The 27,259-nt window shown below is 33.1% G+C and overlaps 3 protein-coding genes across 8 annotated transcripts; 1 reads left to right on the forward strand and 2 right to left on the reverse strand.

The window, feature by feature from the left end:
- Nucleotides 1–3,345: 3,345 nt before the first annotated feature.
- Nucleotides 3,346–4,736, reverse strand: LOC105770769 (BURP domain protein RD22-like). 2 transcript variants are annotated; one of them, XR_008195928.1, is made up of 3 exons: nt 4,526–4,736; nt 4,254–4,432; nt 3,346–4,132 (listed from the first exon to the last, which is right to left on the reverse strand). XR_008195928.1 is itself a non-coding variant. In XM_052630783.1 (3 exons), the coding sequence occupies exons 1-3, from the start codon at nt 4,565–4,567 to the stop codon at nt 3,579–3,581; spliced, it is 792 nt and encodes a 263-aa protein (XP_052486743.1). In that variant the 5' UTR covers nt 4,568–4,707; the 3' UTR covers nt 3,346–3,578. The 2 variants fall into 2 exon arrangements, 1 of the variants encoding a protein (XP_052486743.1); XM_052630783.1 differs by having other exon boundaries at nt 3,346–4,207; nt 4,312–4,432; nt 4,526–4,707.
- A 7,486-nt stretch (nt 4,737–12,222) lies between these two features.
- Nucleotides 12,223–15,013, reverse strand: LOC105770045 (serine--glyoxylate aminotransferase). 2 transcript variants are annotated; one of them, XM_012591079.2, is made up of 6 exons: nt 14,846–15,013; nt 13,973–14,215; nt 13,503–13,787; nt 12,974–13,340; nt 12,667–12,877; nt 12,223–12,524 (listed from the first exon to the last, which is right to left on the reverse strand). In XM_012591079.2, exons 2-6 carry the CDS (start codon nt 14,175–14,177, stop codon nt 12,387–12,389), a joined length of 1,206 nt encoding a protein of 401 aa, XP_012446533.1. In that variant the 5' UTR covers nt 14,178–14,215; nt 14,846–15,013; the 3' UTR covers nt 12,223–12,386. The 2 variants fall into 2 exon arrangements, with proteins under 2 accessions (XP_012446533.1, XP_012446532.1); XM_012591078.2 differs by having other exon boundaries at nt 13,973–14,210; nt 14,846–15,012.
- Nucleotides 15,014–19,157: 4,144 nt separating this feature from the next.
- LOC105768987 (nonsense-mediated mRNA decay factor SMG7) lies at nt 19,158–25,917 on the forward strand. 4 transcript variants are annotated; one of them, XM_052630884.1, is made up of 9 exons: nt 19,158–19,346; nt 20,468–20,569; nt 20,651–21,256; nt 21,389–21,511; nt 22,239–22,468; nt 22,556–24,501; nt 24,593–24,751; nt 24,925–25,339; nt 25,606–25,917. In XM_052630884.1, exons 2-6 carry the CDS (start codon nt 20,501–20,503, stop codon nt 24,477–24,479), a joined length of 2,952 nt encoding a protein of 983 aa, XP_052486844.1. In that variant the 5' UTR covers nt 19,158–19,346; nt 20,468–20,500; the 3' UTR covers nt 24,480–24,501; nt 24,593–24,751; nt 24,925–25,339; nt 25,606–25,917. The 4 variants fall into 4 exon arrangements, with proteins under 4 accessions (XP_052486844.1, XP_052486842.1, XP_052486845.1 ...); XM_052630882.1 differs by lacking the exon at nt 25,606–25,917 and having other exon boundaries at nt 24,925–25,483; XM_052630885.1 differs by lacking the exon at nt 25,606–25,917 and having other exon boundaries at nt 24,933–25,483.
- Nucleotides 25,918–27,259: the final 1,342 nt, after the last annotated feature.

The raw sequence follows: 27,259 nt of genomic DNA on the forward strand, positions 1-27,259 counted from the left end.
TTTTCTTTTCTTTTCTTTTTATTTGGATTAAGGTAAGGAGAAGAAAACAAAATTAAAGAAGGGAGAAAAGACAACATTTTCATTATTTTTTAAAATATAATGTTTTTTTATATTATGCACATCCGTTTTATAATCTATTTTCAGGGTTTGTAGTTGCCTTTTCAACAATGTTATCTCTAGAATTCAAACTTACATTTTATCCTTAAGAGTGTAATGCGACTTACCATTATACCTAACTAATATTCCACAACAATCTAGATAATTTCTATAGGTGAAATTCATATATGAGACTAGACGTAGGGATTGGCAACTGTATGAAAAGTAGGGTAGGAGGGAGGTGCTAATATTTGTGTCTTTGTATTGGTATTGTGTTCGTAATACTAGAGATTCATATTTGGACAGAATTATTTGAGGTTTGTTTTTGCTGATTATGATATGTTTTCAGATCCTATGAATCATTTATTATTATTTATGTAAACTAGATTTAGTTGATGGTTTTACTTTTCAAATGTTGCAGTACACTCTAAAATCATAATTTTAAAATAAAAATAATTAAGTAGTGTATTTGTTATCTATTTTTAGGTTAATTTACCTTCTACATATACTCATCATAAATTAATTTGTACTTAATTCGTTGCAATGCTAAGATTGCTTCATCTATGCTGATTTGTGTGTTTCTCTATGAATTATGAATAGCCATATCAAAATGCATAGACACTTGACAAATTATCAAACACTAATAAAAGAAATGTTGCGAAATGACTATCCATACGAACTGCGAGCTCACCAAATATGCAAGCTCTACAAAACTGTGAGCTCATTAAACCTATGAGCTCTTCACTTTGCAAGTTGTCAACTTGTACTAAAACTGTGATAAATTTAGATTAGACATTTTGATAGGTAATTACACAGAAACCAACCAATAAAAAAAAGTTATATGAATCTAATCATTGAATTAAATCAAGTTGTAATTATTTTATTATTATTTTCAACTTATTTAAGGTTTATGATTTATATAATCTTAGTATCAACCTTTCATGTTAATAAAACAATAGTTAATCCTATTTTCACTCAATTTTTTATTTGCTTTTGTTTTTCATTCAATCCTTCATCAAATATCCAAGCAGAGATGAAATATCCAATACATGCTTTATATATACATACACACACTCTTCAACTAGGCTTATTTTATAAGGCCCGCAGGTTCCTAGTTGATGAGTTCAAACCCATTTAATGTGATTCCATAACCTTCATTATAACGTGTTTTGGTGATAATTAGGAATTTTGGTTGGGAATCCAAACAAGGGCGTCTCTTGATAGAACATGGCAGATACGGAACAGTTCCTCGCTTTAACTTTGAGAGTCTCAAAAGCCAAGTGTTCAAGGCTCCATGTAACAATTCGTTTTTTAGTGGTGTCGAAAATAGTAGTTTTGGAGCCACCAAATCGATAAGTAAGTCCGTAAATATTATTATTTAACATGTACGAGTCAAATGTGATTTTTAAAAAAGTTTTTAATTTGATAATTTATGTTATATAAGTGATTTATTAAGTTCAAGAGGTTTTAGGAAATATATAAACTAAGCCGTAAATATTTTTATAAATATCTACAGAGTGTCATTAAGGTGGTATTAAAGTTTTAAGAAATTTAAACGTTTTGATGGTTAATTAATTAAAAGGATCAAATTAAAAAGTGTATTTCGGGACTCCGTTCCCATAAATCGGACTCGTAAATATTTTTACGAAGCTAATTGTGTAGTTAATTAGGTTTTGATTAAGTGAATTTTCTTGAATTAAATGTAATTAGATATAAGGACTAAATTGCATATAGAGTGAAAGTTCAATTATAGATTAAAAAATTAAAGAAATTAAAGAAGAAATTATGTCATTGTACTCTTTAATGAGAACGCATAAGGTAAGATATTAAGTATATATTATATTATAATTATATTATAATAAAACAAAATAAATAAAGAATAAATAAGAAAAGAAAGATAGATAGAAACTAAACAAAAATAAAAAGAAAGAACGAAAGAAAGAAAAGAAAAAGGAAAGAAAGTAAGGAGAAAGCCACGGACTTAGGGGCTTCAATTATTTAAAGTTCAATTTCTAACGTCGTACCGGAATCCTCGACTAAAAATTGGAAAGATAAAGTTAACGAGGAATAGCTCGGAATTTCTGATTTGTATTTCTATATTCCGAATTTAGTTGTTAATTGTTATTATTCAATTTAATGTATATGGTAAGTGTTGAGGTGAGAATTATTGAGTTTTGCAATTGAAATGGATTGATTTAGTATGTGACGAATTTATTGAATTTACATTGATTGAATTGGTATATATATTGAATATATTGATTATTTGAATTGAAATAAATATTGGTTTTATTTGAAAAGTGAATTGAAACCCTATTAATTGTATCGGGCTGAGTCGGATATAGATGGCATGCCATAGGATTGGAAGGGTTAAGGGATTTCTTCGACTTTGAGTCGATGAGACACTGGGTGTCAATCTACTACTTCGGATTAATTCGATGAGGCACTGGATGTCAATTTACTTCGGTTTAGTCGATGAGACACTGGGTGTTAATTTATTACTTCAAATTATTCAATGAAGCACTGGGTACCAAACTGGTGTGTTTTGGTTGGATCCGTGTATCCGTCTGAATCCGAGTCGTGTTAATAAGGGTAAATGAATAATAAAATTTTATAATTGATATTGAAATAATATGGTATGAGAAATGGAAGTGAAATAGTGTATTGAAAATAGAATGTGAAATATGTTGCAAATATATGGAATATATGAGTTATATACTCATGAAATAACTATGGAATGGATATTGCAATTGTATAATGAAATGTGAAATAAATTGTGAAAAGCTATTTATATAGCAAGTATGAGAATTAAGATATTTGTGAAATAAATGGAATATGATATGGTTGTTGTAATAATTTAATATTAATATGTGTTTATATTTCAGTTGTATATTTATAATTTCTTATATTTAAATATCCGGATTATAGAAATACCACTGAGTTTATACTTAACGTACGGTTTTGTTTCTCGAGCGCAAGTTAAGTAATTAACTTTTAATCGCTGATTCAGCATCCAACAACGATCCCGAACTCAAACGTGGTGATGTTTATCCTTTTTGTCGGCATGTACCTAGGGTATCTAAATAATAGTTATTTTGTGGTTTGATTGTAAATGAGATTATAAGTTTAATTTTGGTTGGTTTTATACATATAAATATGTGTTTGTTTTTGAAGTCATATTATAGCATGATAAATTGAACTAAATCTAGATAGGTACATGTGAATTTAATTCTATATTTAAGTGCTCATGAATTAGGCAATTTGATTTGAATTTGGTATGTTTATAATTTGGATTAAAATGATGCTTTGATGACTTGTTTTGATAACATGAAAATTTGAAATTTCTATTTGTTTAATCTGTAAACTCCGCTAATGTTCCGTAACCCGATTCTGACAAGGGATACGAGTTGGAGGTGTTACACTCCAAGCTGAACTATCTTCGTGACAAATAGCCAATATTGTAGCCCTTGTACCATCTGCCCCAACTAATGGAACCCTATACACGTCTGTTTTAGCAATTGAGTGGCAGAAGACACAGCATATGCATAATCCATTTTGTGGCAAACAATCTCCGATTTTCCCATCAATTTCACCCCCTGATCACCAATACTAAACTCTGGGTTTTGCGTTTCTTTCTCCAACTCAGCTGACAAAAGCTGGATGTCTTTCCCCAGCTTAGAAACACCGAAATCCACGAAAGACTCCAATGATGTAGCGCAAAACTTCTCTTCTCCTTCAATGGTTGGTGTTTCACAATCCTCGATTGTTTTTTTGAGTATTTTGGATTCTGCAGATCTTGGTTGCACCGAGAAATATTTCAAGACTTGCGCAAACTTTTTAGTTGAAAAGGGAATTGAGTCCGCAACTGGACGCGGTAAGAAAGCAGTTTTGCTGGCTTTACTGGTTAGCACCTTTAAGTTCATCTTAGTACCAGGTCGAAGCTTACTCTCAAAAAAGAAAACGTCCTTATTGGTTGCCATATTTCCATCTCCAAACTCTTGCTTTGAATTGCCTGCTGCGTTTTCATATATCCTATAAGCTGTGACGTATCGTGGGATTAATATTCCTTTATACCTTTTGATCATATTAGCCAAAGCAGCTTTCATGTGATTTCCTACATCTCATTTGCAGAGAGATATCTAGAGCATTAGAAGACTTACCTGAATTATATATGTCTACTCAATCATTGGGGAAAAGAAAAGAAAATTGCAAACAAACCAGCAGCAGCAGGGGGGATTAAAAGATTTTGCAAGGCTTTGGGCATTGGAGTGTTTGGAAACACAGACGTCCAGTACATCTCTGCTGGTAGAGCAACATGTCTCGTTGCTCCAACAGCAAGCTGCATCGAAATTAATTAATTAAATGCCCATTTGCCTTGTATCCAAAATAAAATTATTAAGCTCTAAATATTTATACAGAAGTTAGTACTCACAACAAGCGCCATAGCGAAGATTGGAACATAACGAAATTCCATTGATAGAAAAGCTAGAAAAAAGAAAAAAGGAATGCAATTGAAACTTAGAGTTGGACATGCTGTTTAAGTATTTAGGCAGCTGCTTTATTTGTACTTGTAAAACAGCAGCGCCGGCTGTTTATGTATACTTATAGTGGAATGCGTATATGCACTTGTGAGCAAAGGTTAAAGCAGTATTATTGGGATTTTAACTGCCTATGTTGTAATTGTTGCATTACATATTTCAACATCATTTGGTATTTTTTATAGAATAAACTTTAATTGTAATTACGGACTTTAGGTGAGTGTTCATTGTTGTAAAGTTAGGTTGACTTTAGCCAATAATTGATTCAAATAAGTTGATGAATAAAATCACTTGCTAATGAGGGTCCATAAAATTAACAAATCTGAACTATATCAACAAATATTTTAAGTTGATTTTCTCTTTGCTTCACTCTTTTTTTTGAATTTGTTAATTATACTCTCTTGTTTCAATTTGTGTTACAGCATTAGTTGAAATAATTTATTTGAACATCTACCACAAAAAAAAACCAATTAATTAATATTGTTTATATTTATTGCAAGAGATAACCAATTAACATAAAAATTATGATATTGTGTCGTAAAAAAAACCCCATGAAACTACAAGAGACAGAAATCAAAACAAAACCACGTGTCCATTTTCAAGTTTCGTACCATTTATTTGTTCAGCTGCATGGAGATATTTTGGTCCAATAATTGTTCGCAGTGCAGTAATTTCAACGTCGACTCTCATAATATTTCATGGTAGACATGGTGGCCAGCTAAGAATGTTGATGTTACCTTAGACGCCGTGGTTTTGGATTGCAATGTATTATTCATCTTTTTACCGTTAGTGTTGTCCTTGTCGAGGGTGTGGCCGACAATGGGAAAAAATTAGCCGAAATTAGGCCTTTTGAAGTGATGATTTTGGTTCTCCAGCAGTGCACTGACGTGTGAAGCTTTACCTCTCTCGTTTACGGTCAAATTTGGCTTAATTTTGAATTCAGTGGGGGATACGAAGAGAAACAGAAGAAACCAAAAAGAGAATCACAATAGGGGACGGACACTTTGAAAAATGAAAATTCAGCCATGAAGACAAACATCAAAGAAAAGTAAGGAGGAGTAGGTAAGGCAAGGAAATAGCATTCCAGTCCACAACCAAAGCAGCCTATGATCAATATCTGTTAGTATTCATGAGTGACAAACAAGGCGGCCGGGGGTCCTGAAATCCAGTTGTAAGATTACAGCCAGCCTTCAGCTGCACCACAAAAGCAGTCTAGATCAGCTTCAAACGCAGCACTCATCTCCACCACCTCCTAAGCTTACCACACCCCAAGGATTACAGCTCTTGTCCATATTTAGACATTAAGACAAGATGCAATTTACATTTAGAATAGAATGAAAGACAGACTCACCATCTCAAAATTCATCTTTAATAATGTTTTGCAATTGCATCAAACTTTGAACCTATGAAATCTGTTTTCAGCATAAAATTAAATGGATGAAAGCCACTGGTACATCTTCTTCAGGCACTAGCTGGACATACAGTATCACGTCCACGTCTATGTCGTCCATTATCCCAGTTTCAAGATTCCATTTGTTCAGCTTGGGGTAAAATTTGAAGGACTGGCGGCCGCATCATGATATTTTGCTCCAATAATTGTTTGCAGTAATTTTGACAAATCTCATATATAATATTTATTTAGAAAGAAAAACTGTTAAAAATGCCTCAATAACGGGTGGACACAGTTATGTGATTGTTAGTGTCTGATTTTGGGTCTAATCTAGAACCATTGTATTGTAGATAGGTTTTTGGGTCTTCAGTTGTGATTTGTGAAGCACCGAAGTCTTCTATCTTCCTTTATGTAGTTAGTTTGTAAGCATAGATTATCCGATTTAAAAAAAGAAAAAAGAAAAAAAAGGGGGGGGGGGAGGGAGAAATTTCTAAATTTTAGAATTTTAATTCAATGATAATAAAATATTTCATCTTCCTATATTATATTGTTTTGGTTTTTTTAATGATTTTAAAAAAATATAAACACAGTTGAGATTGGTTTCAGCATTTGATATTATGAATATAAGACATTGAATACGAGTTGTGGGAATTGAACTGACATCGCCAATCATTCAGATTTTCGTACGTATCCCACTTGTTTTTTGGGCCAATACTGTTTTAATATTTATAATATTATACAAACGGACATCTTTATTCTGTCCTCCGTATTTTCTTGCTTTTTCTTTTTAAACTATGATTCTACTCTCTATTATTATATGGTATTGCCTGAGTGGGGTTTTGTACTACCTGTGTGATTGATTTTTTCCAAAAAGGTGTGCTTGGTTTTATGCTTGTAATAAAACCAAAAATATTTTAAATTTTAGGTAGAGATAATTAGGGGTAATTAGGTGTAACAGCTCGTTTTCAGTGAAATCAGAATAGAGATTTTGGGACTACAAATTTGAGGCCGGAAGAAATTTTATTTTAATATTATTTTATGGTCTACAGTATGATAGAAATATCATATAAAAATTTTGATAAGAAATTTTACCGATTACATGTTTAATTTGATGAAAAAGACCAAATTGCACAAAGTGCAAAAGTTGAATTCTAGTAGCTAAAGGTACCAAATAGCTATGGAATTCAAATTTGGAGGTCCTTATATGGCAAATAGACCATTTAGAGGAGTTAGTAGATAAGGATGATTATTCATCATTGAAAAATTTAATAAAGAAAGGGTTAAATTGGAAAGATGATAAAATAAAAGATGATAAATGAATTAAATAATAAAATAGCATCATTTTCATCATCTTTCCTAAAAATAAAACATGGAAACCCTAGCTATGAGAGCATGAAGTTAGCAAGCTTATTTTGCTTAATTAGATGAGTATTCTTGTCCCATTCTTAATGATTTTTATGTTTCCGAGATTGTAATAGTTTAATCTAGCTATCTCGGGGATTAATTCGCAAAACTATTGAAGTATTAGGGTTTTGCCATGGATGAATATAGTTGAATTATGATGTTTTATAGTCGAAAATGAAAGGTTGTTGATAAATAAACAACTTTTGTAAAGAGAATTTTGATGAAATTATGATTTAGGGACTAAATTGTAAAGATGAAGAATTCATGGACAAATTCTAAATTTTATTAAATACACGGTCTTCTATTGTGATGTATGAAAATTGGCTAGGCTTGGAATAAGGATTAAATTGTATGAATTTTATTTTCCGAGCCTAGGACAAAACTATAATTAATTAAAAGTATAGGGGCAAAATAGTAATTTTGCCAAAGATATGTATTGGACTGAATTGAATGTGAATTGTATTAAATTGAGCTAAATTCCTTCGTATATATCCGGATATACCTGGTACGGAATTGGATAGAGGAAAAGAAAAAGTATCAGATTAGTAGCTTACAATCCACGAACACTTGTCGAGGTAAGTTCATGTAACTAAATTGTATGTTTATATTTTTAGATTGAATATTATGATTGTGAAATGTATGATTGTCATGTATTAACATTGATCACATATCCAAAAAATATCTGACAAGTACTAAGTCTCGTTTGAACCTAAGAAATTCGATGGATACAAATGACATTGTCATTAAGGGTTCCCGAATTGGTTGTGGTCCTGCATGTGTTGCGGACACACCATCGCTCTTATGAGCGTCCCAATTCTTGGCTCTCATGAGCTTCCCGTTATTTAGCTCTTATGAGCATATCGATATATGGCTCTCATAAGCTTCTCGATTAGTGGCTCTTCGGAGCTTCCCAATATTGGTTTGCATGAGCTTCCCAAATTTAGCTCTCTTGAGCTTCCCAATTATGGCTCGTATGAGCTTCCGGATAATTGGCTCGCAAAAGCTTCTCGTTACATGGCTCACATGAGCTTTCCGATTACATGCTCGCATGGGCATACCTGAATATGAATTGACGGATTACAATTTGTACACTTCGGGTGTACTACCCGTGTATCCAACGATTTTTAAATGGTTCAATGAGCAATGTTCTGTTATAAGAAAATGTGAATCCAATACGAACTGTTATCAGTATATACATGAAATTACATGAAAATGAGATTACATGATATGTTGAAAAATTAGATGGATGATACATGTATGGAACTTGCTTGGTGACTATGTTCAACCATGTTTATGGGTTATTATATGTGTTTACATGGCTAACATGATAAGGATATGTGTTTAGGCTTTTGGCCAAGTTGATTTGGATATTTCTTGTATGCTTACCTTAAATGTTATTAAATGGTAAGTTAATTTCTATGTTATACGAACTTACTAAGCATTAAATGATTACTCTAGTTTATTTCTCCTATTTTATAGTAACTCGGAAGCTCGTTAAGGTTAGAAGCTGGTTGGAGCCACATCACACTATCCATCGGCCTTTTCGGTATATATAGCAAACTAATTTTGGTTATAATGGCATGTATAGGTTAATTTGGCCAAATGTTGGCATGCAAATGTCTTGTTGTGGTTAGCCATTTGAATGGCTTGTGCTTGATATATTTTGATATGTAAGTATATGGCCTTATCATGATTAATGTGTGTTTTGATATGGTTGAATGATGGATAATTTATAGGTATGTTGATGATTGGGTTGAGCTAGTATGTTTGATATAAATAAGTATACATGTGATTTTGGTCAATTTGGTAAGTTGGATAATAAGGTATAAGTAGAGATATGTTAAGAATAAAACTTGATTTAGGCTTGACTTGGGTGCTTTATTATGGTATATTGATGTCCAAAAATGTTTGATTAGTTGATGGCAAATTTGGGGTGAGAAATGTGGCTTGGAAATGGCCTATTTTCTTCTACACGGGCAGAGACACAGGCATGTGTCTTAGCCGTGTGTGACACACAGCCAGGTGACACTGCCGTGTGTCCCTTGTATTTTCACATTTTGCATAAGTCAGTATACTTAGTATTGTTCACACGGCCTAACACTTGGGCGTGTGGTTTGGTTGTGTGCCCCCTGCATCTTTTAAATTTCAAAACAAAATACTCAAATTGTTCACACGGCCTAGCACACGAGCATGTGGCTTGCCCGTGTGACCTTTGCACCTTATTAATGCAAGTCAGTATGCTCATACGGCCTAGCACACAGGGGTGTGGCTTGGCCGTGTAACCTAAGTCAGAGAGCTCCTAAGTTTGGTCATGGGCTAGGACACGGCCGTGTGTCCCTAATTTGAATGCCCACACGGCTTGAGACACGGGCATGTCTCTTGACCGTGTGAGACACACGGGCGTGTGTCCCCTGCGCCCTTGAAAATTTGTAATGTTTCCTGAAAAATTTTCTGAGCACCTGGTTTAGTCCCGACTTATTTCTAACATGTATTTTGGGCATCGAAGACTTACATAAGGGACAATATGATGGATTTAGATTAGTTTATGATATGAACACTATATGACATGAAATGTCTGTTATTTGTTCTGTAAACTCTGGTAATACTACGTAACCCTGTTTCAGCGACGGATACGATTTAGGGGTGTTACAGTAGTTATTTTTATTTTTTTTAAAAATTTCACAATTAATTAAAATATAAATACAAATATAAGTTCAAACAACCACAAAATGTAAAATTAAATTATTACCGCACAAGCATATAAATAAATTAAAAAGTGAAATAGTTTGAACTAAAATGACTAACTAAATTAAAACTCATGTATGACAATCAGTCATGGTCAATTTCAAACCTAGATACTCAAAATCAAAAGTCTATGTCTTTACCAATTATGCAAAGCTTTCATTAGCTTAAATTTAAAAATTTATTATTATTAAACCCAAGTTCTAAATATAAACTAGTCTGATAATCATATTTATCATTCCTAAAATAAAAGAATTATTTTAAAAGACTTAATATTATTAAATATTTTATGAATAAATTTATATATAATAATATATTTTATTATTGATTAAATTTGGGTGTTTACTATAAGATACATGGAAAATTAGATTTTATTATAGGATGGATGGATTTGTTGTATATTTTAATTAAATTGCTTTTATTTATTTTAAAATTTTTATCATATTTTAAAGATAATATGATTAATGTTATGAAATCAGTAATACAAACGACAAGGTATAGGAGAACACAAGAGAAAGAACATATTTTTATTTTAAGTATAAATGAAATAAAACCCTAGTCTTAAAGATATATCAAACTTATCATCCGCATATAACATGCTGGTCAATCAATCATCTCACTCCATCCAGAGATCATAGATGGCAGACCTGGGACTCTAGTCATTGAATCCTTCGTGGTGGATGTGCCCGAGGGAAACACAAAGGATGAGACATGCTACTTTGTTGAAGCTTTGATCAAGTGCAATCTCAAATCTCTTGCAAAAGTTTCAGAAGGGCTAGCAGTGCAGGACCGGACAAAACCCATTGATCTTTGAAAGTCAGGGAGCTGACAGTTATAAGGTGGTGGCCATAGTTGCCATGGATGAAGCTTCGGGGCTTTCGTATCTTCGGAGGCTTGAGAGATGGACTGGCAATTGTTGGTCTTCCATCTGCTAGATACATTCACACTGCATTCCATCCATTTGTTATTGGTCTCTCCTTTGATTTTAACATTATGTGCTGGATTCCCTTTCTCTACTTGGTCAAAAACCACAAATATTATAAAAGTTTCTTCAGTCGAACAAAAAGGGGAGTGGTTGCAGTTCAGCAGAACCAAAATTTTGTTATTTTGGGTATATAATGGATCGTCTATAATTGAGTTCAAAAGAGTTGGTTTTGGGGGGGGTTTGTCATGAGGGTTGTAGCTTTTAGTTGCGGATTTGGTCGAAGTTTAGAGGAAAATGCTATCGATACAGACAGTTTATTTGCTTCCTGCAGGCATTCCCGTTGTGTCATAAAATGGCGTAAGATCACTCTCTTTAATGCTGTCCCTGCATCTCGGCTTTAGGGTGAACAGAGGCGATCAACTAGACATATGAAGCTCGTAAGTTATTTGGATTCGGTTTCACAAGAATTGAATTGGCTGCGTTCATTTTTATTTTTGAAAGGACAAGGATAAACGTTTATTAATGAATGAAAGCCCCAAGGTTACTATGAGATAAATTATTGTATCACCAAAGCGACTAAACACATAGACATAGCAATACTGACCAAACTAAGCGGCGGTTTTGCTAGCAGGTTTGCATCTGTATTATTGATTTGGCATTTTTATCTTGATTTTGATGATATCAACTTAATAATAAAATATTCATAACATTATTCTTTAGATGTCCATTATGGAAAAAAAAAATCCTAATCAAGGAAGAAAAATATACATACCTATAATATGTATAACATATTGTCTCATTAAAAACTATATTAGGAAATCTCGATTAATTATATATAAATTCAAATCAATTCATATAAATATTTATACAACTATATTGAATAATTTCTCAAGAATTTTGTATGCTTCCAGCATTCTAAATCCTTCAAGTATTTTAATATAAACTTCTACTATAAAGTGATTCATATAGAAATTTATAACAAAAGTTATTAGACGCATATCAAATCTTTCATGAAGTGCCAAACTAATAATATACTAAGGTTTATAATTTTGAAAAAATATATTTTCTCTTCTATTTTCTATTATTATTTAAAAATTTTCACTTCACCAAACAATGAATCCGAAAGCAAATTTGATGTACCAAAACTAAACATATATGAAATAGAGCATACTACAATAAGTAACATGTCAAGTACTGGATTTGGAAAGCTTCAATAGAAAGGAAGCATTTTTCTTTTACAGAGTACCTTGAAGCAGGAGGTAGAAGAAACATAATTACAAGCATAACAGATTGATTAGATCCGGGAAGGGATCATAGGGATGTTGTTCTGCAGGTACGCGCAGGCGGCAGCAACTCCACTGCCCAGCTTAACCGGATATCCGACATCTTTGAGTATCATCTCCACACCGGCTAGACAACCCAACAATTGCAACTGAAATAGATCAAAGCAAAAAAATACGGAACATTTGCTTTAGTAATTGCTTCTAACAAGTTGCTATTTAATTTTATCAAGTGAAAATATATGGTAATCAAGAGATTAAAAGGAAAGGAGCAATACTTGATTCAGGAATTACCTCATTTAGGTTTCCAAGATGTCCAATTCTGAATACCTTTCCGGCCACTTTGTTGAGGCCCAGACCTAAGCTCATATTGTATCTCTTCCATGCCCTTTTCACTATTTCTGCACTATCAATATAAGGGGGAACAAGGACAGCAGTCACAGTGTCACTGTACCATTCCTCCTTTTGTGTGCAGTTCTTCAAGCCCCATGCCTCCACAGCAAGCCTGTTTTTTATAATGTGCACCCAACAAAAAATCAATGTCGGTTATGGCTTTGACCTCGTGAACTTGAGACATAGAGGAAAGAAAAGAATGGCTCACCTTGTTGCTTTGCCCATACGGGTATGCCTTGCAATCACATTGTCGAGTCCTTCCTCGAATATAAGATCAAGAGCGGCTCTTAGCCCATACAATAGCTGGATTGAAGGGGTGTATGGCCAAAATGTTCCCAGTTTGTAGAACTTGAGGTAGTCATTCCAGTCGAAGAAAACTCTAACTGATTTTGCACTTTTGGATGCCTCCAAAGCTTTGGGGCTTGCACAAACAATACCCAGTCCTGTGGGAAGAGAAAGTGCCTTCTGAGAACCGGTTAGTGCGACGTCTACTCCCCACTCATCCATACGAAAATCAAGGGCACAAATAGAGGAAACTCCATCAACAAGAAGTAATGCTGGGTGCCTATAATGATCTAAGAAGAAACAATAACTATGTTTAGAAGTTGAATACACATAGCTTCGATCATAAATATTTGACAATCTTTTTTTTTTCATTCATTTGAGCTTTGTATCAGCTTTCACTACAATAAAAGACAACAGCTCCAACACCAGTTGAATACACATCCACTACTTACCAAGTAATTTTCTCACAGTAGCCAGGTTGTTGGTGACTCCGGTTGCAGTCTCATTGTGAACAATGCAAATGGCCTTGATTGTGTGGGAGTGATCAGCTGCAAGTTTTTCTGCCAGAATGTCAAGGTTAGCACCTTGACCCCACTCACTTTCAACAACGTCGACGTTGAAGTTGAGGCGTTGTTGTTGATCAATCCACAGCAGACTGAATTGTCCAATTAGAAAAGATACAGTTCGATCTCCAGGGGACAGGGTATTAGTGAGTGCACTCTCCCATGCACCAGTTCCTGACTTCAAACAGCAACATTATATTCATAAACCAATACCAAACAAGTAAGATACTACTTGTGATTAATGATATGATTCAAAAAGGACATCATTGGCAAACAACACTTTTCATATGTTTTAGTTTTCAAGTCGGCTAATCTTAACCTGAGATGGATAAATGAAAACTTGTTAAAACAAGGATTACCTGTAGTTGGAATCAAAAAGGGAGTTCCAGTACTAGTCTTGAAAATTTTCTTGACATCTTCAAGAAGATTTTTTGTCATGGCAGGAATGGCAGGGGAACGGTAATCCTCATTGTTCCTGTTCATGGCTCGAAGAACTGGTTCCGGGATGTTAACCGGCCCTGGAACAAAGAGATGGTTCTTTCCTGGTCCGTACACATAGTCCATCTTTTCTCCCTCCAACAAATATCACTGATCACTCTAAGCTTGCAACATTAAAAACAAAACCACAAATAATAAATTACTCTACAATCCCATACTTCAAACCCTATAATTACATTAGACTGTAATGTACATTTATGGAGTGCTTGGTTACTAACAGCACTCTACCACTCTTGATTTCATTACTCTAGCTATTAAGGAAATGCGCGGGGAGGGAAAACCAAATAACCAAACATCTATTAGGATACCAAAAAGATGGGCTTCTTATTATATCTTTTACCATTATTTTAAATTTTAAGGCTTACAGGGACTTAAATTGCATTGTAGATATGTTCTTAGTTTAGTACGATTTACAAGTTATAATAGAATCAAAATTTCTATACACTTATTCCTTCGAGAACTGATTAAAGGAAACGACTTCCTTCGAGAACTGATTATTTCTGTTTCAATCAAATAGAAAATATAAAAAAGCAAAAGTAAGTAATTGATTGGTAAACAAACGGTGATAATATTTCCCAGAACTTTCTCGATTTCTAAGTATAGAAACACCAACCCTTTTATGAAGATATCTTTGCTCATAAATTTATTGCTTCCAAAACTTAACTGAAACGTAATCGTCATGATATGTGAGCAAAAAAGAGAACTGAAACTAATAATAAAAACCATAGCCATACCTTTGGAAGAGAAGCTTCCAATGAAAAAGGATGAAGAGAAGAGTTGCAGGCTGCTGATTGCCTTCGAAAATATATTTGGAGTTTTATAAGAGAGCGGGAGAAGCACTCAACGTAGGCGTGGCTCCTAAGTGGCAGATAAGAGAGAAGGTATTTGGAATCTTGCGCCTGTCTATCTTACTGACTTGGAATGCATCCACCTCTTGCCTTCCGTTTCCACACAATTGTCTCTTTTAAATATTTATTTGCTCTTTTTGTATCTACGGTCCTCTATTTTCGGGGGAATTTTCTTCCCACCCCATAAAAGCTTAATCTTATGCATTTTTACACCCATCAATAGTTTTATCATTTCAATTTGGTCAATTAATTTATCTGATTTATTTGTATAGTTATACATATCATCTTCTACTCTTATAAATATTACTATATGTACAAGTAATTTTATCAAAATAATAAAATTTGGAAATTGAAGTGATGAGTCTCTTTTGATTATTATAATTCAGTTTAGAGAACATACCAACAAAAGACGAAAAACGAATATCAATATATTTGTTCTCTTCTCTCTTTTCTTTTCTTTTTCTATCAAAAACTGAGGGTACTTACATAAAGCATATTTGTATATGAGATGATTATCCTAAATCTGAAAACCAGAAATGGAAGGAAAAGGAGGGCGTAGCTAAGAAAATGGAAAATGAGAGTGGGAGTGTGAGAAACGTAGCAAAAATTGAAGGACCGAAACGAAGCAAGGAAAAGGGGTGAAAGTGAGATGGGGACTCATGAGGTTGAGAAAGCAATGCCAAGAGATAACGTGATAAATTGCTCTGTCTCAATTACACCACACATCCCTTGTGTTTTTCTTTTATCCCCTTACACTTTGAGGTTGCTTCTCCAAAATTAATAAGTATCTCAATGCCAATTAAATTAGAATGTAATCGTGAAACTTAAGTACTTCTAAATGATATATTTATTTTCTTATTATTTTTAAAAATATAAAATATATTTAACATAATAATATATAATATATATTTATTTTTTTATAAACAAAAATTATTAATTAAAATAAAAATTTGAAAACATGTCTGTTAATTAAAACATGAGAATAACATGTTTATTTATAATAATAATAATAACTATTAATTAAAATAAAAACTTAAAACAACATACTTTAGAAATAAAATAAAAGAAAACTCGAATTTAAGTTAAAGAGTGAAAAGCACAAACGTGCTTAGTATAAAATGCTTTTCAGTTTTTTTCCTAAATATCAATAAAAATAACTTGCTTCCCTAATTTTTTTAAAAAAGTAGCATTTATCATTAATTTTGCCGATCCTATTAGTGAAACTTAGAAAATTTCCTTTTTTTTTTTCATAAATATTCTAATCTAAATCATGTTTGCCTCTAAGATAGTGTGGCATAAGTAAAAACAAAAGGCACCAATCTATATAGAATGCAAAATTATTGTTAACAAATTGTAAGTTGTTAAGCAAAAATCAGAATTAAGATATAAGTTGTGATCTAGGGTTGAAAAATAGGTGAGAAGAAGTAACAACAGTTAACTATAAATTTCATCTTCCAAATTTCTAAAATTGCAAGGTACCGACCAGAAAAATAAGTAATTCAAAGAAACAAATGAAGGCAAGTCTGTTACTAACAAAAACCAGAAATACAGTTAAACTTAGCTTCTTATTAACTAATATTGGATAAATTATTATTTTAACAACTTCAATTCAATTTTATCACTTGCAGAGGCAGATTTAGGGGCTGGCACCAATCCATAAAATAGAACTTTTGTTATTTTGGCCTTTTTAAAATTTTAAAAATTTTAAATTGATAAAAGTAAAATTGTACTTTGACAAGTTTAACACCTAGAAGAATATGTGTTACCTTTCCAAGTTTTCTATATTTTTATTGTAATTTTCCTAAGTTATATTATTTCTTTTTATTTCAACAGAGTAGGAGGTGGGCAGCTCTAGAGAGGACAAATTGTTTTCCATTCCAAATTTATAAAATCTCAATTTAATCTAATGATTATTTTTAAAATCCTTCAAAAGTTAAAACCCAACTTTTATCACTCTAAAAAATATATATTTTAAAAGGTTTATAAATTTTTACGTGGATACAATAATAAAATTATAATTTAACGTCTTTTGATCTTTAAAAACAATATTTCTAACTTTATATTGATCATACAAAACCTTTAGAAGTGTGTCACACATTTGGGAACTTTAGTAAGTAATGGCAAGCTGCATGATCACTCATGCAAGTGATGTATTTGGATATATCTGCACCTGGTTGCATCATCAATTGCACCACAAACCACAATAAATTGCAAACAAAGCGCATCCAATTGTTTTCTCTTTGTATCTATGACTTACCTTCCAACAGTGATAAATCTAAAGATTTATACCTAAAAATATTTGAAGTGGCTAAAGGTCTCAAAATATGTTTCTCGTGATGTCTCAAGACACTAATACAAATATTTTTATAATATATATCTTAAAGCAAAATTTTAATTATTTATTGAAACTGATTAAATGACCACTCATTGAATATAAAAACAAATTCAGTTCACCTAAAATCATTAAATTATTACATATTTTCTATTATAATTTTAATTAATAAATCTTGTATATATAGTATTTTCTTGTACTTTTTAAAGATAATATTTGTACACGTTTTTAATAATTTATTCTATGTATTATTGGTGCCTTAAAGTGAATCAAATATCAAATTTGATTAACAAATAAAAATACTAATAATAGAAATATAAAATTAGAAATCTTTTACATTTTTATTATAAAGGAATCTTGTTTGGTTCATATATAAAAAAGTAGTTAAATTTTCACATTTTACAATCGAGGGAATAAGAATAAATAGACAAATAAGTTAAAAAAACACACACACACACAATCTCAATTCAGGGTAACAAATTTCTCTCACAATTCATTATAGCATATTCGTGGGTGAAAACATGTAAAAATATATTTAAAACCTTATGGAAAAGAATAAACGAGGTTTTGATTGAAATAATAAATTTAAGACGTCAAGGATATTCGTATTTTAAGTTCAAATCTCATTATTTGATGATTTATTATTGAGTTTAAATTATTTTTATGAATTTTATATAAAACATAAAAAAAGATAAAAATACCCCATAATGATATTTGTTACTTGTTAAATAGATTATTTTTAGTTATTTTCTAACTTAATTGGTGTCCGATTGACTCGTGTATAAACTAAATTAAATTAAAATTGTTGATTAAGATTTAACTTTTCACTAAAAAATAATTTATTACTTTTACCGTATTTATTCTAATTTTTAATGATAAATTTAAATATAGTTTTATTTTAATTATGAGATTAACTTTTATTAATGTAATCTTAAATAGGAGCGAAACCAAAAATTATTTTAAGTCGTTAGAAATGAATAATAATTTTTTGAAGACCAAAGTGTAATTTTATTGTTATATTAATTTATAAATTGATAAATTTTAAAAAGGATTATATAATAAATTTAACATTTGGAGAAGGAGACCAAGGCTACTGTTTGCCTTCATCTTCATCTCTAACCCTAAAAGTGTATGATGTCACACCACAACCTGTAGTTGTTATACTGCACTCATCCAATCCTATTCAATTTCTACTCTCTTTTTTCCAATTCTAATTAATTTGTCTTAAAATAAAAATAATTAAAAAAACTAAAAAATATTTAAACTTAGAAACTTAACTTCAACCTTAAACTTCGATCCTAAATCATGAATCTAAAACTCTAATTCTTAATCATGAATGTTAAACTTTGATCTTAAAGCTTGAACTCTAAACTTTTAACTTTTAACCATAACTCAAAAATAAAAAAAATATTTTACTGAATTATTTAATACACAATATAAAATTAAGTTTAAAATTTAATTAAGGAGAATTAATACAGTGATAAAAAGATGTATGATATTTTAAAAGTACAGGATGGGGCATTTATGTATTAATGGAAGCCTGAAAAATATGTTTTTTTTAACTTATTAGATTATCACACATTCATGAATGAAAACTACATAATAAAGATTTCATTTTAATAATATTAATTTATATTTTTGAACATATCTTTTAGTACAATATACAAATAAGAAATTATCATAAATTCAAATTTCATATTATTTAATTAGATGAAATTGTTAAAATATATTCCATGGGCTTAATTTGGTTTTGAGAAATAGCAGCAGCTACTAAAAAGGTGCCGTTTTGGACAGGTGACATTAGTCTTCGCCTTTAATCTATGTAATTAGAAAGGATAAATAAATGAAAAATATAAAAGGGAAAAGAAGAGAAAAGAAAACACATGGAAATATTGAAATTCTAAGCTCATCTCATCCCCCAATTAGACCCAAAACAAACCACCTCTCTCTCTCTCTCCCAACGACCAAACCCTAATCCATTCCTATTTATTCATCTCAAAATTCTTTTCCGGTTGCTTTTATTCGAGGCTTCTCTTCAGATCTGTTCCACATCAGGTCAGTTCTTTTTTTTTCCTTTTAAATTTCAGTTTTAATTTTTTTCCTGATTTGATATACTTTTGCGGTGTCTTGGGGGGCATTGGTTGATATTACTGCATTCATCTCCCTGTTATCTTCTGGTCCGATGGTTTTCTTTTTGGGGTATGAAATAAAAAAAATTATGTGTAATTAATGTAATTTTTCTTATTTTTTTTCTTGGGAAGAATTGAAAGGAAAAAAGGGGCAAAAAATCTGATGGTGTAAATGTAACACAAAATAAAGCTTTGTTTTTTCTTTTTCGTTTCTTTTGTTTGATTTTCACAATATTATACGTACGAAGTTGATGGGCTAATAAGAGAGGGGCTGATTTTCATTCGCGTTCTCTTCGCTTTTTGAATCTCTTCTTTTTTTAAAAAATTTATTTAATGTAATTAAAAATCTGCAGATATTAATTTTAATTTTTTTTGGGCCTGCTAACTATTTGCAAGAACAGAAACAATGTATGTGTTTGTTTGTTTGTTTGTTGGTATACGAGTATGAGGTAAATATTAGTTTTAGGATGTTAAGGTAAGGGTGGATTGATCAGCTCTGGAATTATCTTTTCCAGCGATTCTACAACAATTTTCTATTATTGTTCAAGTAATTAGGTGAGGATATCTAAGACATGGTTTGGGAAGGATTTTAACTTTTCGTATGTTTTGGGACTGAATGAAACTTCCATTTGAGAGCTGAAGTATGAGGGAAGTCATACTGGATTAGAGCTTATAATTGTACTTTTTAGAGCATTTTTGCATTTAGCCAGAGTTGACTCCAGCGTCTCTGATTATTTTTGTCTATCTTGGTAATAGGTTTTCACTTAATGGTTGTATAGATATTTTTTTCATTTAGATTGGCACTATGATTGTTTTCTTATTTATATCTCGAGTGTTAGAATTTTTAACTACAAGCATCTAGTTATCTGACTCTAGGGGTTCTATTAATTGGAGTTCTTTGCAGTTTGATTAACATAGAGACTCACTTTTGGATGATCAGAGTATTCCCCCCGTTATTTCTTACAGCTTAGTTGTAATTGTTTGAATTCACTTTAGGAAATGATACATGGCTTATTTTTTGTTGCTAATGGTGTGTAAGTTCTGTAGGTTTATTTCATTTTGACGAAGTATTTTAGATGGATGATGATAGTGCAGATTGATAAAATGTCTGCTCCATCCAGGGAGCATGCACAGCGTCTTTATGAAAAGGTATTCTTTTTTTTTCCTTTAGGAAATAAGGTTCCTTTGGAGGTTCTGAACTTATGAAGTAATATTTGGTACTTTCTGCAGAATGTAGAGTTGGAAAATAATCGTAGGAGATCAGCTCAGGCACGGGTACCTTCAGATCCCAGTGCCTGGCAGCAGATGCGTGAGAACTATGAGGCAATAATTCTTGAGGACCATGCTTTTTCTGAGCAGCACAATATTGAATATGCTCTATGGCAGTTACATTACAAGCGGATTGAGGAACTAAGGTCACATCATAGTGCTGCTTTAGCGTCTTCAGGATCAAACACATCTCAGGGTGTGCAAGTTCCTCCACGACCTGACAGGCTTACAAAAATAAGACTGCAGTTTAAGACTTTCCTTTCAGAAGCAACAGGATTTTATCATGATCTGATTTTGAAAATCAGAGCAAAGTATGGACTCCCATTTGGGTATTTTTCTGATGATTCAGAAAGCCAAATTATTATGGGAAAAGATGGGAAGAAATCTGCCGATATAAAAAAGGGTTTGGTGTCTTGTCACCGTTGTTTAATATACTTGGGAGACTTAGCGCGGTACAAAGGACTATACGGAGATGGAAATTCTAAATCACGCGAGTATGCAGCTGCTTCAAATTACTACTTGCAAGCTGCATCAATTTGGCCATCAAGTGGGAATCCGCATCATCAGGTTTTTCCATTTTCCTGGTTAATAGAGTATTCTTAACTTTTACGCCCTTATAATCTTTCTGCACTTGTTTTGTATTTCTTCTGTTCAACAAGATTCTGATTTTTTACATGGTCAATTATCTCCTTATTTCAGCTTGCTATATTAGCTTCATATTCAGGAGATGAGCTGGTGGCCATTTATCGGTATTTCCGGAGTTTAGCTGTTGATAACCCTTTTTCAACTGCGAGGGATAACTTGATTGTAGCATTTGAGAAGGTATGAGTGCAAATTTTAGTTTCTATTTGGGTTTAGGGTTTTGGACATTAATGACATGGTGGCCTTTTGGATGTATTATGGGTGACATTTAATCTGTGCGTTTGTTACATCTAGACTAAGTTGATTTGCATGAACATTTTGTTATGTGCATCTTCATAAGTACTTGTGGTTTTTTGGAAAATGAGGATAATTGTAAAGTAAACTTTAACCATGTCTTGGGTGGTATTCTGCGAAGGTGCTGATTCTTTGTAGAACAGATGCCTAGACCTTTCAGTCTAATGGGAAGAAATTATTTATCCCTCCTTTTGTAGTTAATTACGTTTCTTATGAAGATTAGAAATGGGGTTTCGTAGATTGCTGACACAAAATGTTGCCTGTAGTAGAAGATATTGTGTTACCCATTGATATCCATAGATTAGCAGAAGCTACAACTTGTCATAATGATAAACTGTTATCTTATTCTTTCCATTATGGAGTTCTGTGAGAATTCTTAATTGTGTTCAATGACAGTTTTTATCTTATTTTCTTTGAGCATGCTGCTAGTTTATTGACAGTTCAACTTTTAGGGTTTGCCAGTTTTATATAATTGTTAAGAGTGTGTAATTATTTAATATTAAATGTTACTGACTTGAAAGCTGATTCCGAGTGGGTTTATTATTTATATGCTAGTATTGGAACATGCATATGATTATGAAATTGTATTAAATATATGCATTACCGTTTGCAGAATCGCCATAATTACTCGCAGCTCCATGGGGATGTTAAGGGCCCCTTCAAGGAGCCTGCTGTCCGGCTATCGGGGAAAGGCAGGGGGAAATTGGAAGCAAAGCTTGCATCTAAAGATGCCAACATGGAACCAAACCCTGCTAAGGAGAAAGTATCTGGTGTCCAGGATATTTTTAAGTCCTTTTGCATTCGATTTGTGCGTCTTAATGGCATTCTTTTTACATGCACAAGGTATATTTTTTCAGCAGGCCTCTCACTTTTGTTATTGACCTAGTCTTTTTGGGGGGTTGTGTCCTTATCAATGCTTACTTTGTGCAGCCTGGAGACTTTTGCAGATGTTCTTACTCGGGTTAGCCGTGATTTATGTGCACTTCTCTCTTCTGGGCCAGAAGAGGAACTGAATTTTGGCACAGGTGCTGCTGAGAATGCACTTCTCCTTGTTAGGCTGGTTGCCATTCTCATATTTACAGTTCACAATCTGAAGAGGGAGAGTGAAGGTCAAACATATGCTGAAATTGTACAGCGTGCTGCCCTGCTTCAGAATGCATTCACTGCTGTTTTTGAGTTGATGGGACATGTAATAGAGAGATGTTCACAGCTCCGGGATGTTTCTTCAAGCTACACTTTACCTTCTATTTTGGTTTTTTTAGAATGGCTAGCTTGTTGCCCTGATATTGCAGCTGCTGGTAGTGATGTTGATGAGAAACAGTCAATTACTAGATCTCTTTTCTGGAAACATTGTGTGTCATTGCTGAATAAAATTTTGTCAATTAGGCCAAGGTGCATGGATGATGATGAAGATGAGACCTGCTTTTTCAATATGAGTAGGTATGAAGGAGAGACTGAAAACCGTCTTGCATTGTGGGAGAACTTTGAGTTGCGAGGGTTCTTGCCTCTTGCTCCTGCACACTCCATTTTGGACTTCTCAAGGAAATGTTCCTTTGTAAGCGATGGCAATAAGGAAAGGAAAGCCCGTGTCAAGAGAATTTTGGCCGCTGGGAAGGCTCTAGCTAATGTCATTAGGGTTGATCAGAAAACTGTTTGTTTTGATTCAAAAGCTAAGAAATTTCTTATTGGTGTTGAGCCATTTGCAGATGTCACAGTGAGCTCCGCTACCCCTGTGGTAACGAATAGTGTGGTGCATGAATCCCCCTCTGAAAATATAACTAATATTGGAAATGTTCAGCCAATCCCACAACCTAGAATGGTTGGTGAAGAAGATGACGATGACGATGAAGTGATTGTTTTCCAGCCAGCTATGAATGAGAAGAGAACTGAGGTGATGGATCACAATCATCCCCCCTCTGATATTTTGAAGCTTGATCTAAGTAGTTCTGCTGGTGATCTCAAATTTTATGGCAGCACTATGCCTGCTCCTTATGATAGTCTTCACCAGCATGACACATTTGATGCTAGTCATCCACTTCCTGTATCTATTGGTAGTTTTCTCCCTCAGCATCTGCAGCCTGTTCAGATGCATGGATCTAGGTGGTCATTAGAAGAAGCTACTTCTCTGGCTAATAGCTTAAAAGGTTTGAAAATGTTGGAGAATGGGCATTTAACTAAGAGTCAGATGGAAGATAATTTAGGCTTTTCTCATTCTGCTGCTCATTCTGTTGCTATCCAACTGCCCATCAATGTTCATGCTAGTGGTATGTACTGCAGTCGGACAAAAATTTCAGAAACTGTGATGCCATCCAGAATTAATGCTATTGTGTCATCTGAAGTTACTGGTGATGATTTGGCTGCTAGAACTACCTCAGCTTCACTAGTTGGAATGCAGAAGAATCCTATTAGCCGCCCAGTCAGGCATCTTGGTCCGCCACCAGGTTTTAGCCCTGTTCCTCTAAAGGCGCTGAATGAATCTGTTTCTGCTGTAGAATTGAGGAACCCTCCGATGGATGATTATAGTTGGTTGGATGGACATCAGTTGGCATCATCATTAGAAGGCTCTATGCGTGAGAGTTCTCTCTGTTATTCATCTCATGCTGATCCCCAACATGTAAATAACAGAAGCAATGGCTTCACTGGAACGGTAAGCTTTCCTTTCCCTGGAAAGCAAGCTCCTGCAGTGCAGTTTCATATGGAGAAGGATAAAGGCTGGCAGGACTACAATACTCTTGAGCATCATCATGAACAGAAATCGCATCAACAGCAACCTGTGAATGGGAACCAGCAGTTTAGCTCACTGCCTGTGCAGTATCCAGGACAATCAGCCTGGACAGGTCCTTATTTTGTGTGAAATCAATATGCAAGTGTAGCTGGTGAGTAGGAACTTCACTCATTTTCCACCTCTTGGTTTTGTAGTTTGATTGTAATGCTTTCTAAAGTCCTTTTCACAACCTGTTCATCTAGATTTGTTTTTGTTCTCAAGGTTCTTGAGAATGGTTACTGTGAATGTATTGCTTCCATTTGCCTGCCAAGTTCAAGTCCAACTTTGAGGCACTGTCAGTGTTGAGTTTTTGATGGAGCATGGGAAGCATTGGCTTCCAGCAGGCACTTGCTGCTAAACAAGTGAGTATGCACTATTATTTTCCTTTTTCATTTTGTTTGTATGCACTTGGTGTTCTTATTTTAGATCATTTCCTAGTAACTCTAGCTAATGGAAGCCACTCTGTATTTCATCCACTCTAGTCATGAATATATAGTTTCCTGTTTATCTCAACAAAAGTGGGGCGTATTGTTAGTTTTGCAGATTTAGCCAGATTTGTAGAGGAAGATTGAGGAAATCAATCAATCTTATGAGATGCGGAATTTGTAAGGGAGTAAATGCCTTAACCAGTCACTTTGGGATGGAGATAGAAGGCCTAAATAAAGCTGATCTGTTGATTTTTGAGGCTATCTATCTTGAGGAGTTTTGGTGAAATAAACTTGGTTTAGTATGCTATATAGCTTTCCAAATGTCTGCCTATAGATTGCTGCTTGTAAAATTCTGCAAGCAGCAGATGATAAGATATAAATGATATGGTGGCCCAATTCTCCGCAGATACTGCTTTGAGAACTCTAGTTGAGAGGTATAAGAGCAACTTATCAATGGATGAACGGTGGGAGGGATTGGAAATACTCGGAACGTGTACTTCTAACATCTCTCCATATTTGGTGGTGAGTATTGAATAAAGACTTCATTTTGTTATATATTTTAGTGACCAGGAAGTGTTGTTTGTTGAAATTGGGGTTTCAGTCGAAACTACCTCTATTATGAAATACATAACTAAATTAATGAATGCTTTGGATAATTTCTTTGTTTCTGCTTGTTTGGTTACTGTAATACTACTGAGTTGCTGCCAATTTCAAACTCATAAATAGATTTTGCACTAATTATTTAATGTGGATCGTAAAGTATGTTTTTCTACTGTGTTTATTGTCAGGAACATAAAAGTACAAACATCTTTCAACTTCAACAAGCCTGTGGTGTCACTGTTTAATGACAATAGGGGTTTTCATTTTGGTATAAATGAAGTCTTGTATCCTAACACAAGGTTCTCGTATCAGAATTTATTTTCCTAACCCTTACAGTCGCCAGTGGTACTCTCAGGAAAGGACTCTAGTTGAACAGTATAGTTCAATTTTCCATAATTCCATTGCAAGCCCAACAGTTAGTAAATGTAGTCACTTTTACTTTTGGTGCCCTAACATCATAATTAATACCTCTCCTCATGGGACCATTTTCTTTTTCTTCATTTCGAAATATCAGCTCTCCAATCTTGATCCTTTAAAATCAAATACAAAGCACTTAGCCTCCAAGGACTAGGACAGAGCCATTTCTTTAAAACAAAAAAAGAATGATTTGGGCAAGATTTATTTCAACTAAATTTTCAAGTATATTAAAACTTGCATGATTTGAGGCAAGTTCATGTTGCTTCAAAATATTCACAAAAATATTTTTCTTTCCACGTTATAATTTTTATAAAAACCTTATATGGTTTCAATTTGTAAATATAAATATAAAGCAGAGACAGGATATGGATGAGGAATTTTGCTTTTTAGGATTGAGAGAGATGAAACTAAAGTACTAAACAAAATCAAGTTTAAATAATAATAAAAAACCATAAATAGAGTCCAGAACTATGTGTAAATATTCATTTATCTTCTAGCTCCAATAGAAAAAGAAAATCCAAATCTGGCAATCAGATTTGGAGTTCCATCCACGTTGGAGGAGTAATAAGATGATAATCAATCCACATACGGTATATATACTATATTCACATCAATTCATCAAATAATGCGCACTCCTATTCAACTCATGAATTCGTGGCCATCAAACCATTTGGCTCCACCAATTCAAACACTCGCCTAATATAAATATATATATATATATATATAATCTTCAAAGCAAATGTAAAATCGGAATTCCTCTATTTTCTATCATTCCAACTTCTACCATTCAAAACCAACTACAAATTTACCTTTTCATACAATATTAAATTATTTAAATAAAATTTGAGGATTGTTTTAGATAAAAAGAATAAAGATATTTATGTGGTGTTGTAAATATCAATAACTAAAATGGTTGAAATGAAGAAATGAGGTCGTACGTTGTTCCGAAGAGACAAGGCTCATAAGTCATAACTAAAAAGGAGGGCGTTTGGCAGTTGCCTGCACATGGTTGTTTCTCATTTCTAACAAGATTGCCACGTGATTCTGCATATGCGCATTGACCCCACCTTGCGTTCTATTTAATTTCAATCGTTAATTTTTTAAAAGCAAAGATAGGTTCCATATCACATGCAATAAATATTTGGTGCCACGAATAAATGTTTGATGTTACATATTATCAATCAAGGGAAACCAACTTTTTTGTTTTATTATGATTGAGGCATTTTGTTGTTTGATTCACATCCCCTCTCCTTTGGATAACTTCTATTCATGCATATCCTTTCTTTTCCTTCCCAAATAAAATTTACTTATTTTTTTTTACTCTTTCTTTTCAAGTTTAATTTTTACCAGTTATTATTTATATTATGATCGTTTATACAATACTTAGGTAACAAGTCATTTTTCTTTATATTAATACACTAAATA

The sequence above is a fragment of the Gossypium raimondii genome, chromosome 5, assembly GCF_025698545.1.
Source record: "Gossypium raimondii isolate GPD5lz chromosome 5, ASM2569854v1, whole genome shotgun sequence".
Lineage (NCBI taxonomy): Eukaryota > Viridiplantae > Streptophyta > Magnoliopsida > Malvales > Malvaceae > Gossypium > Gossypium raimondii.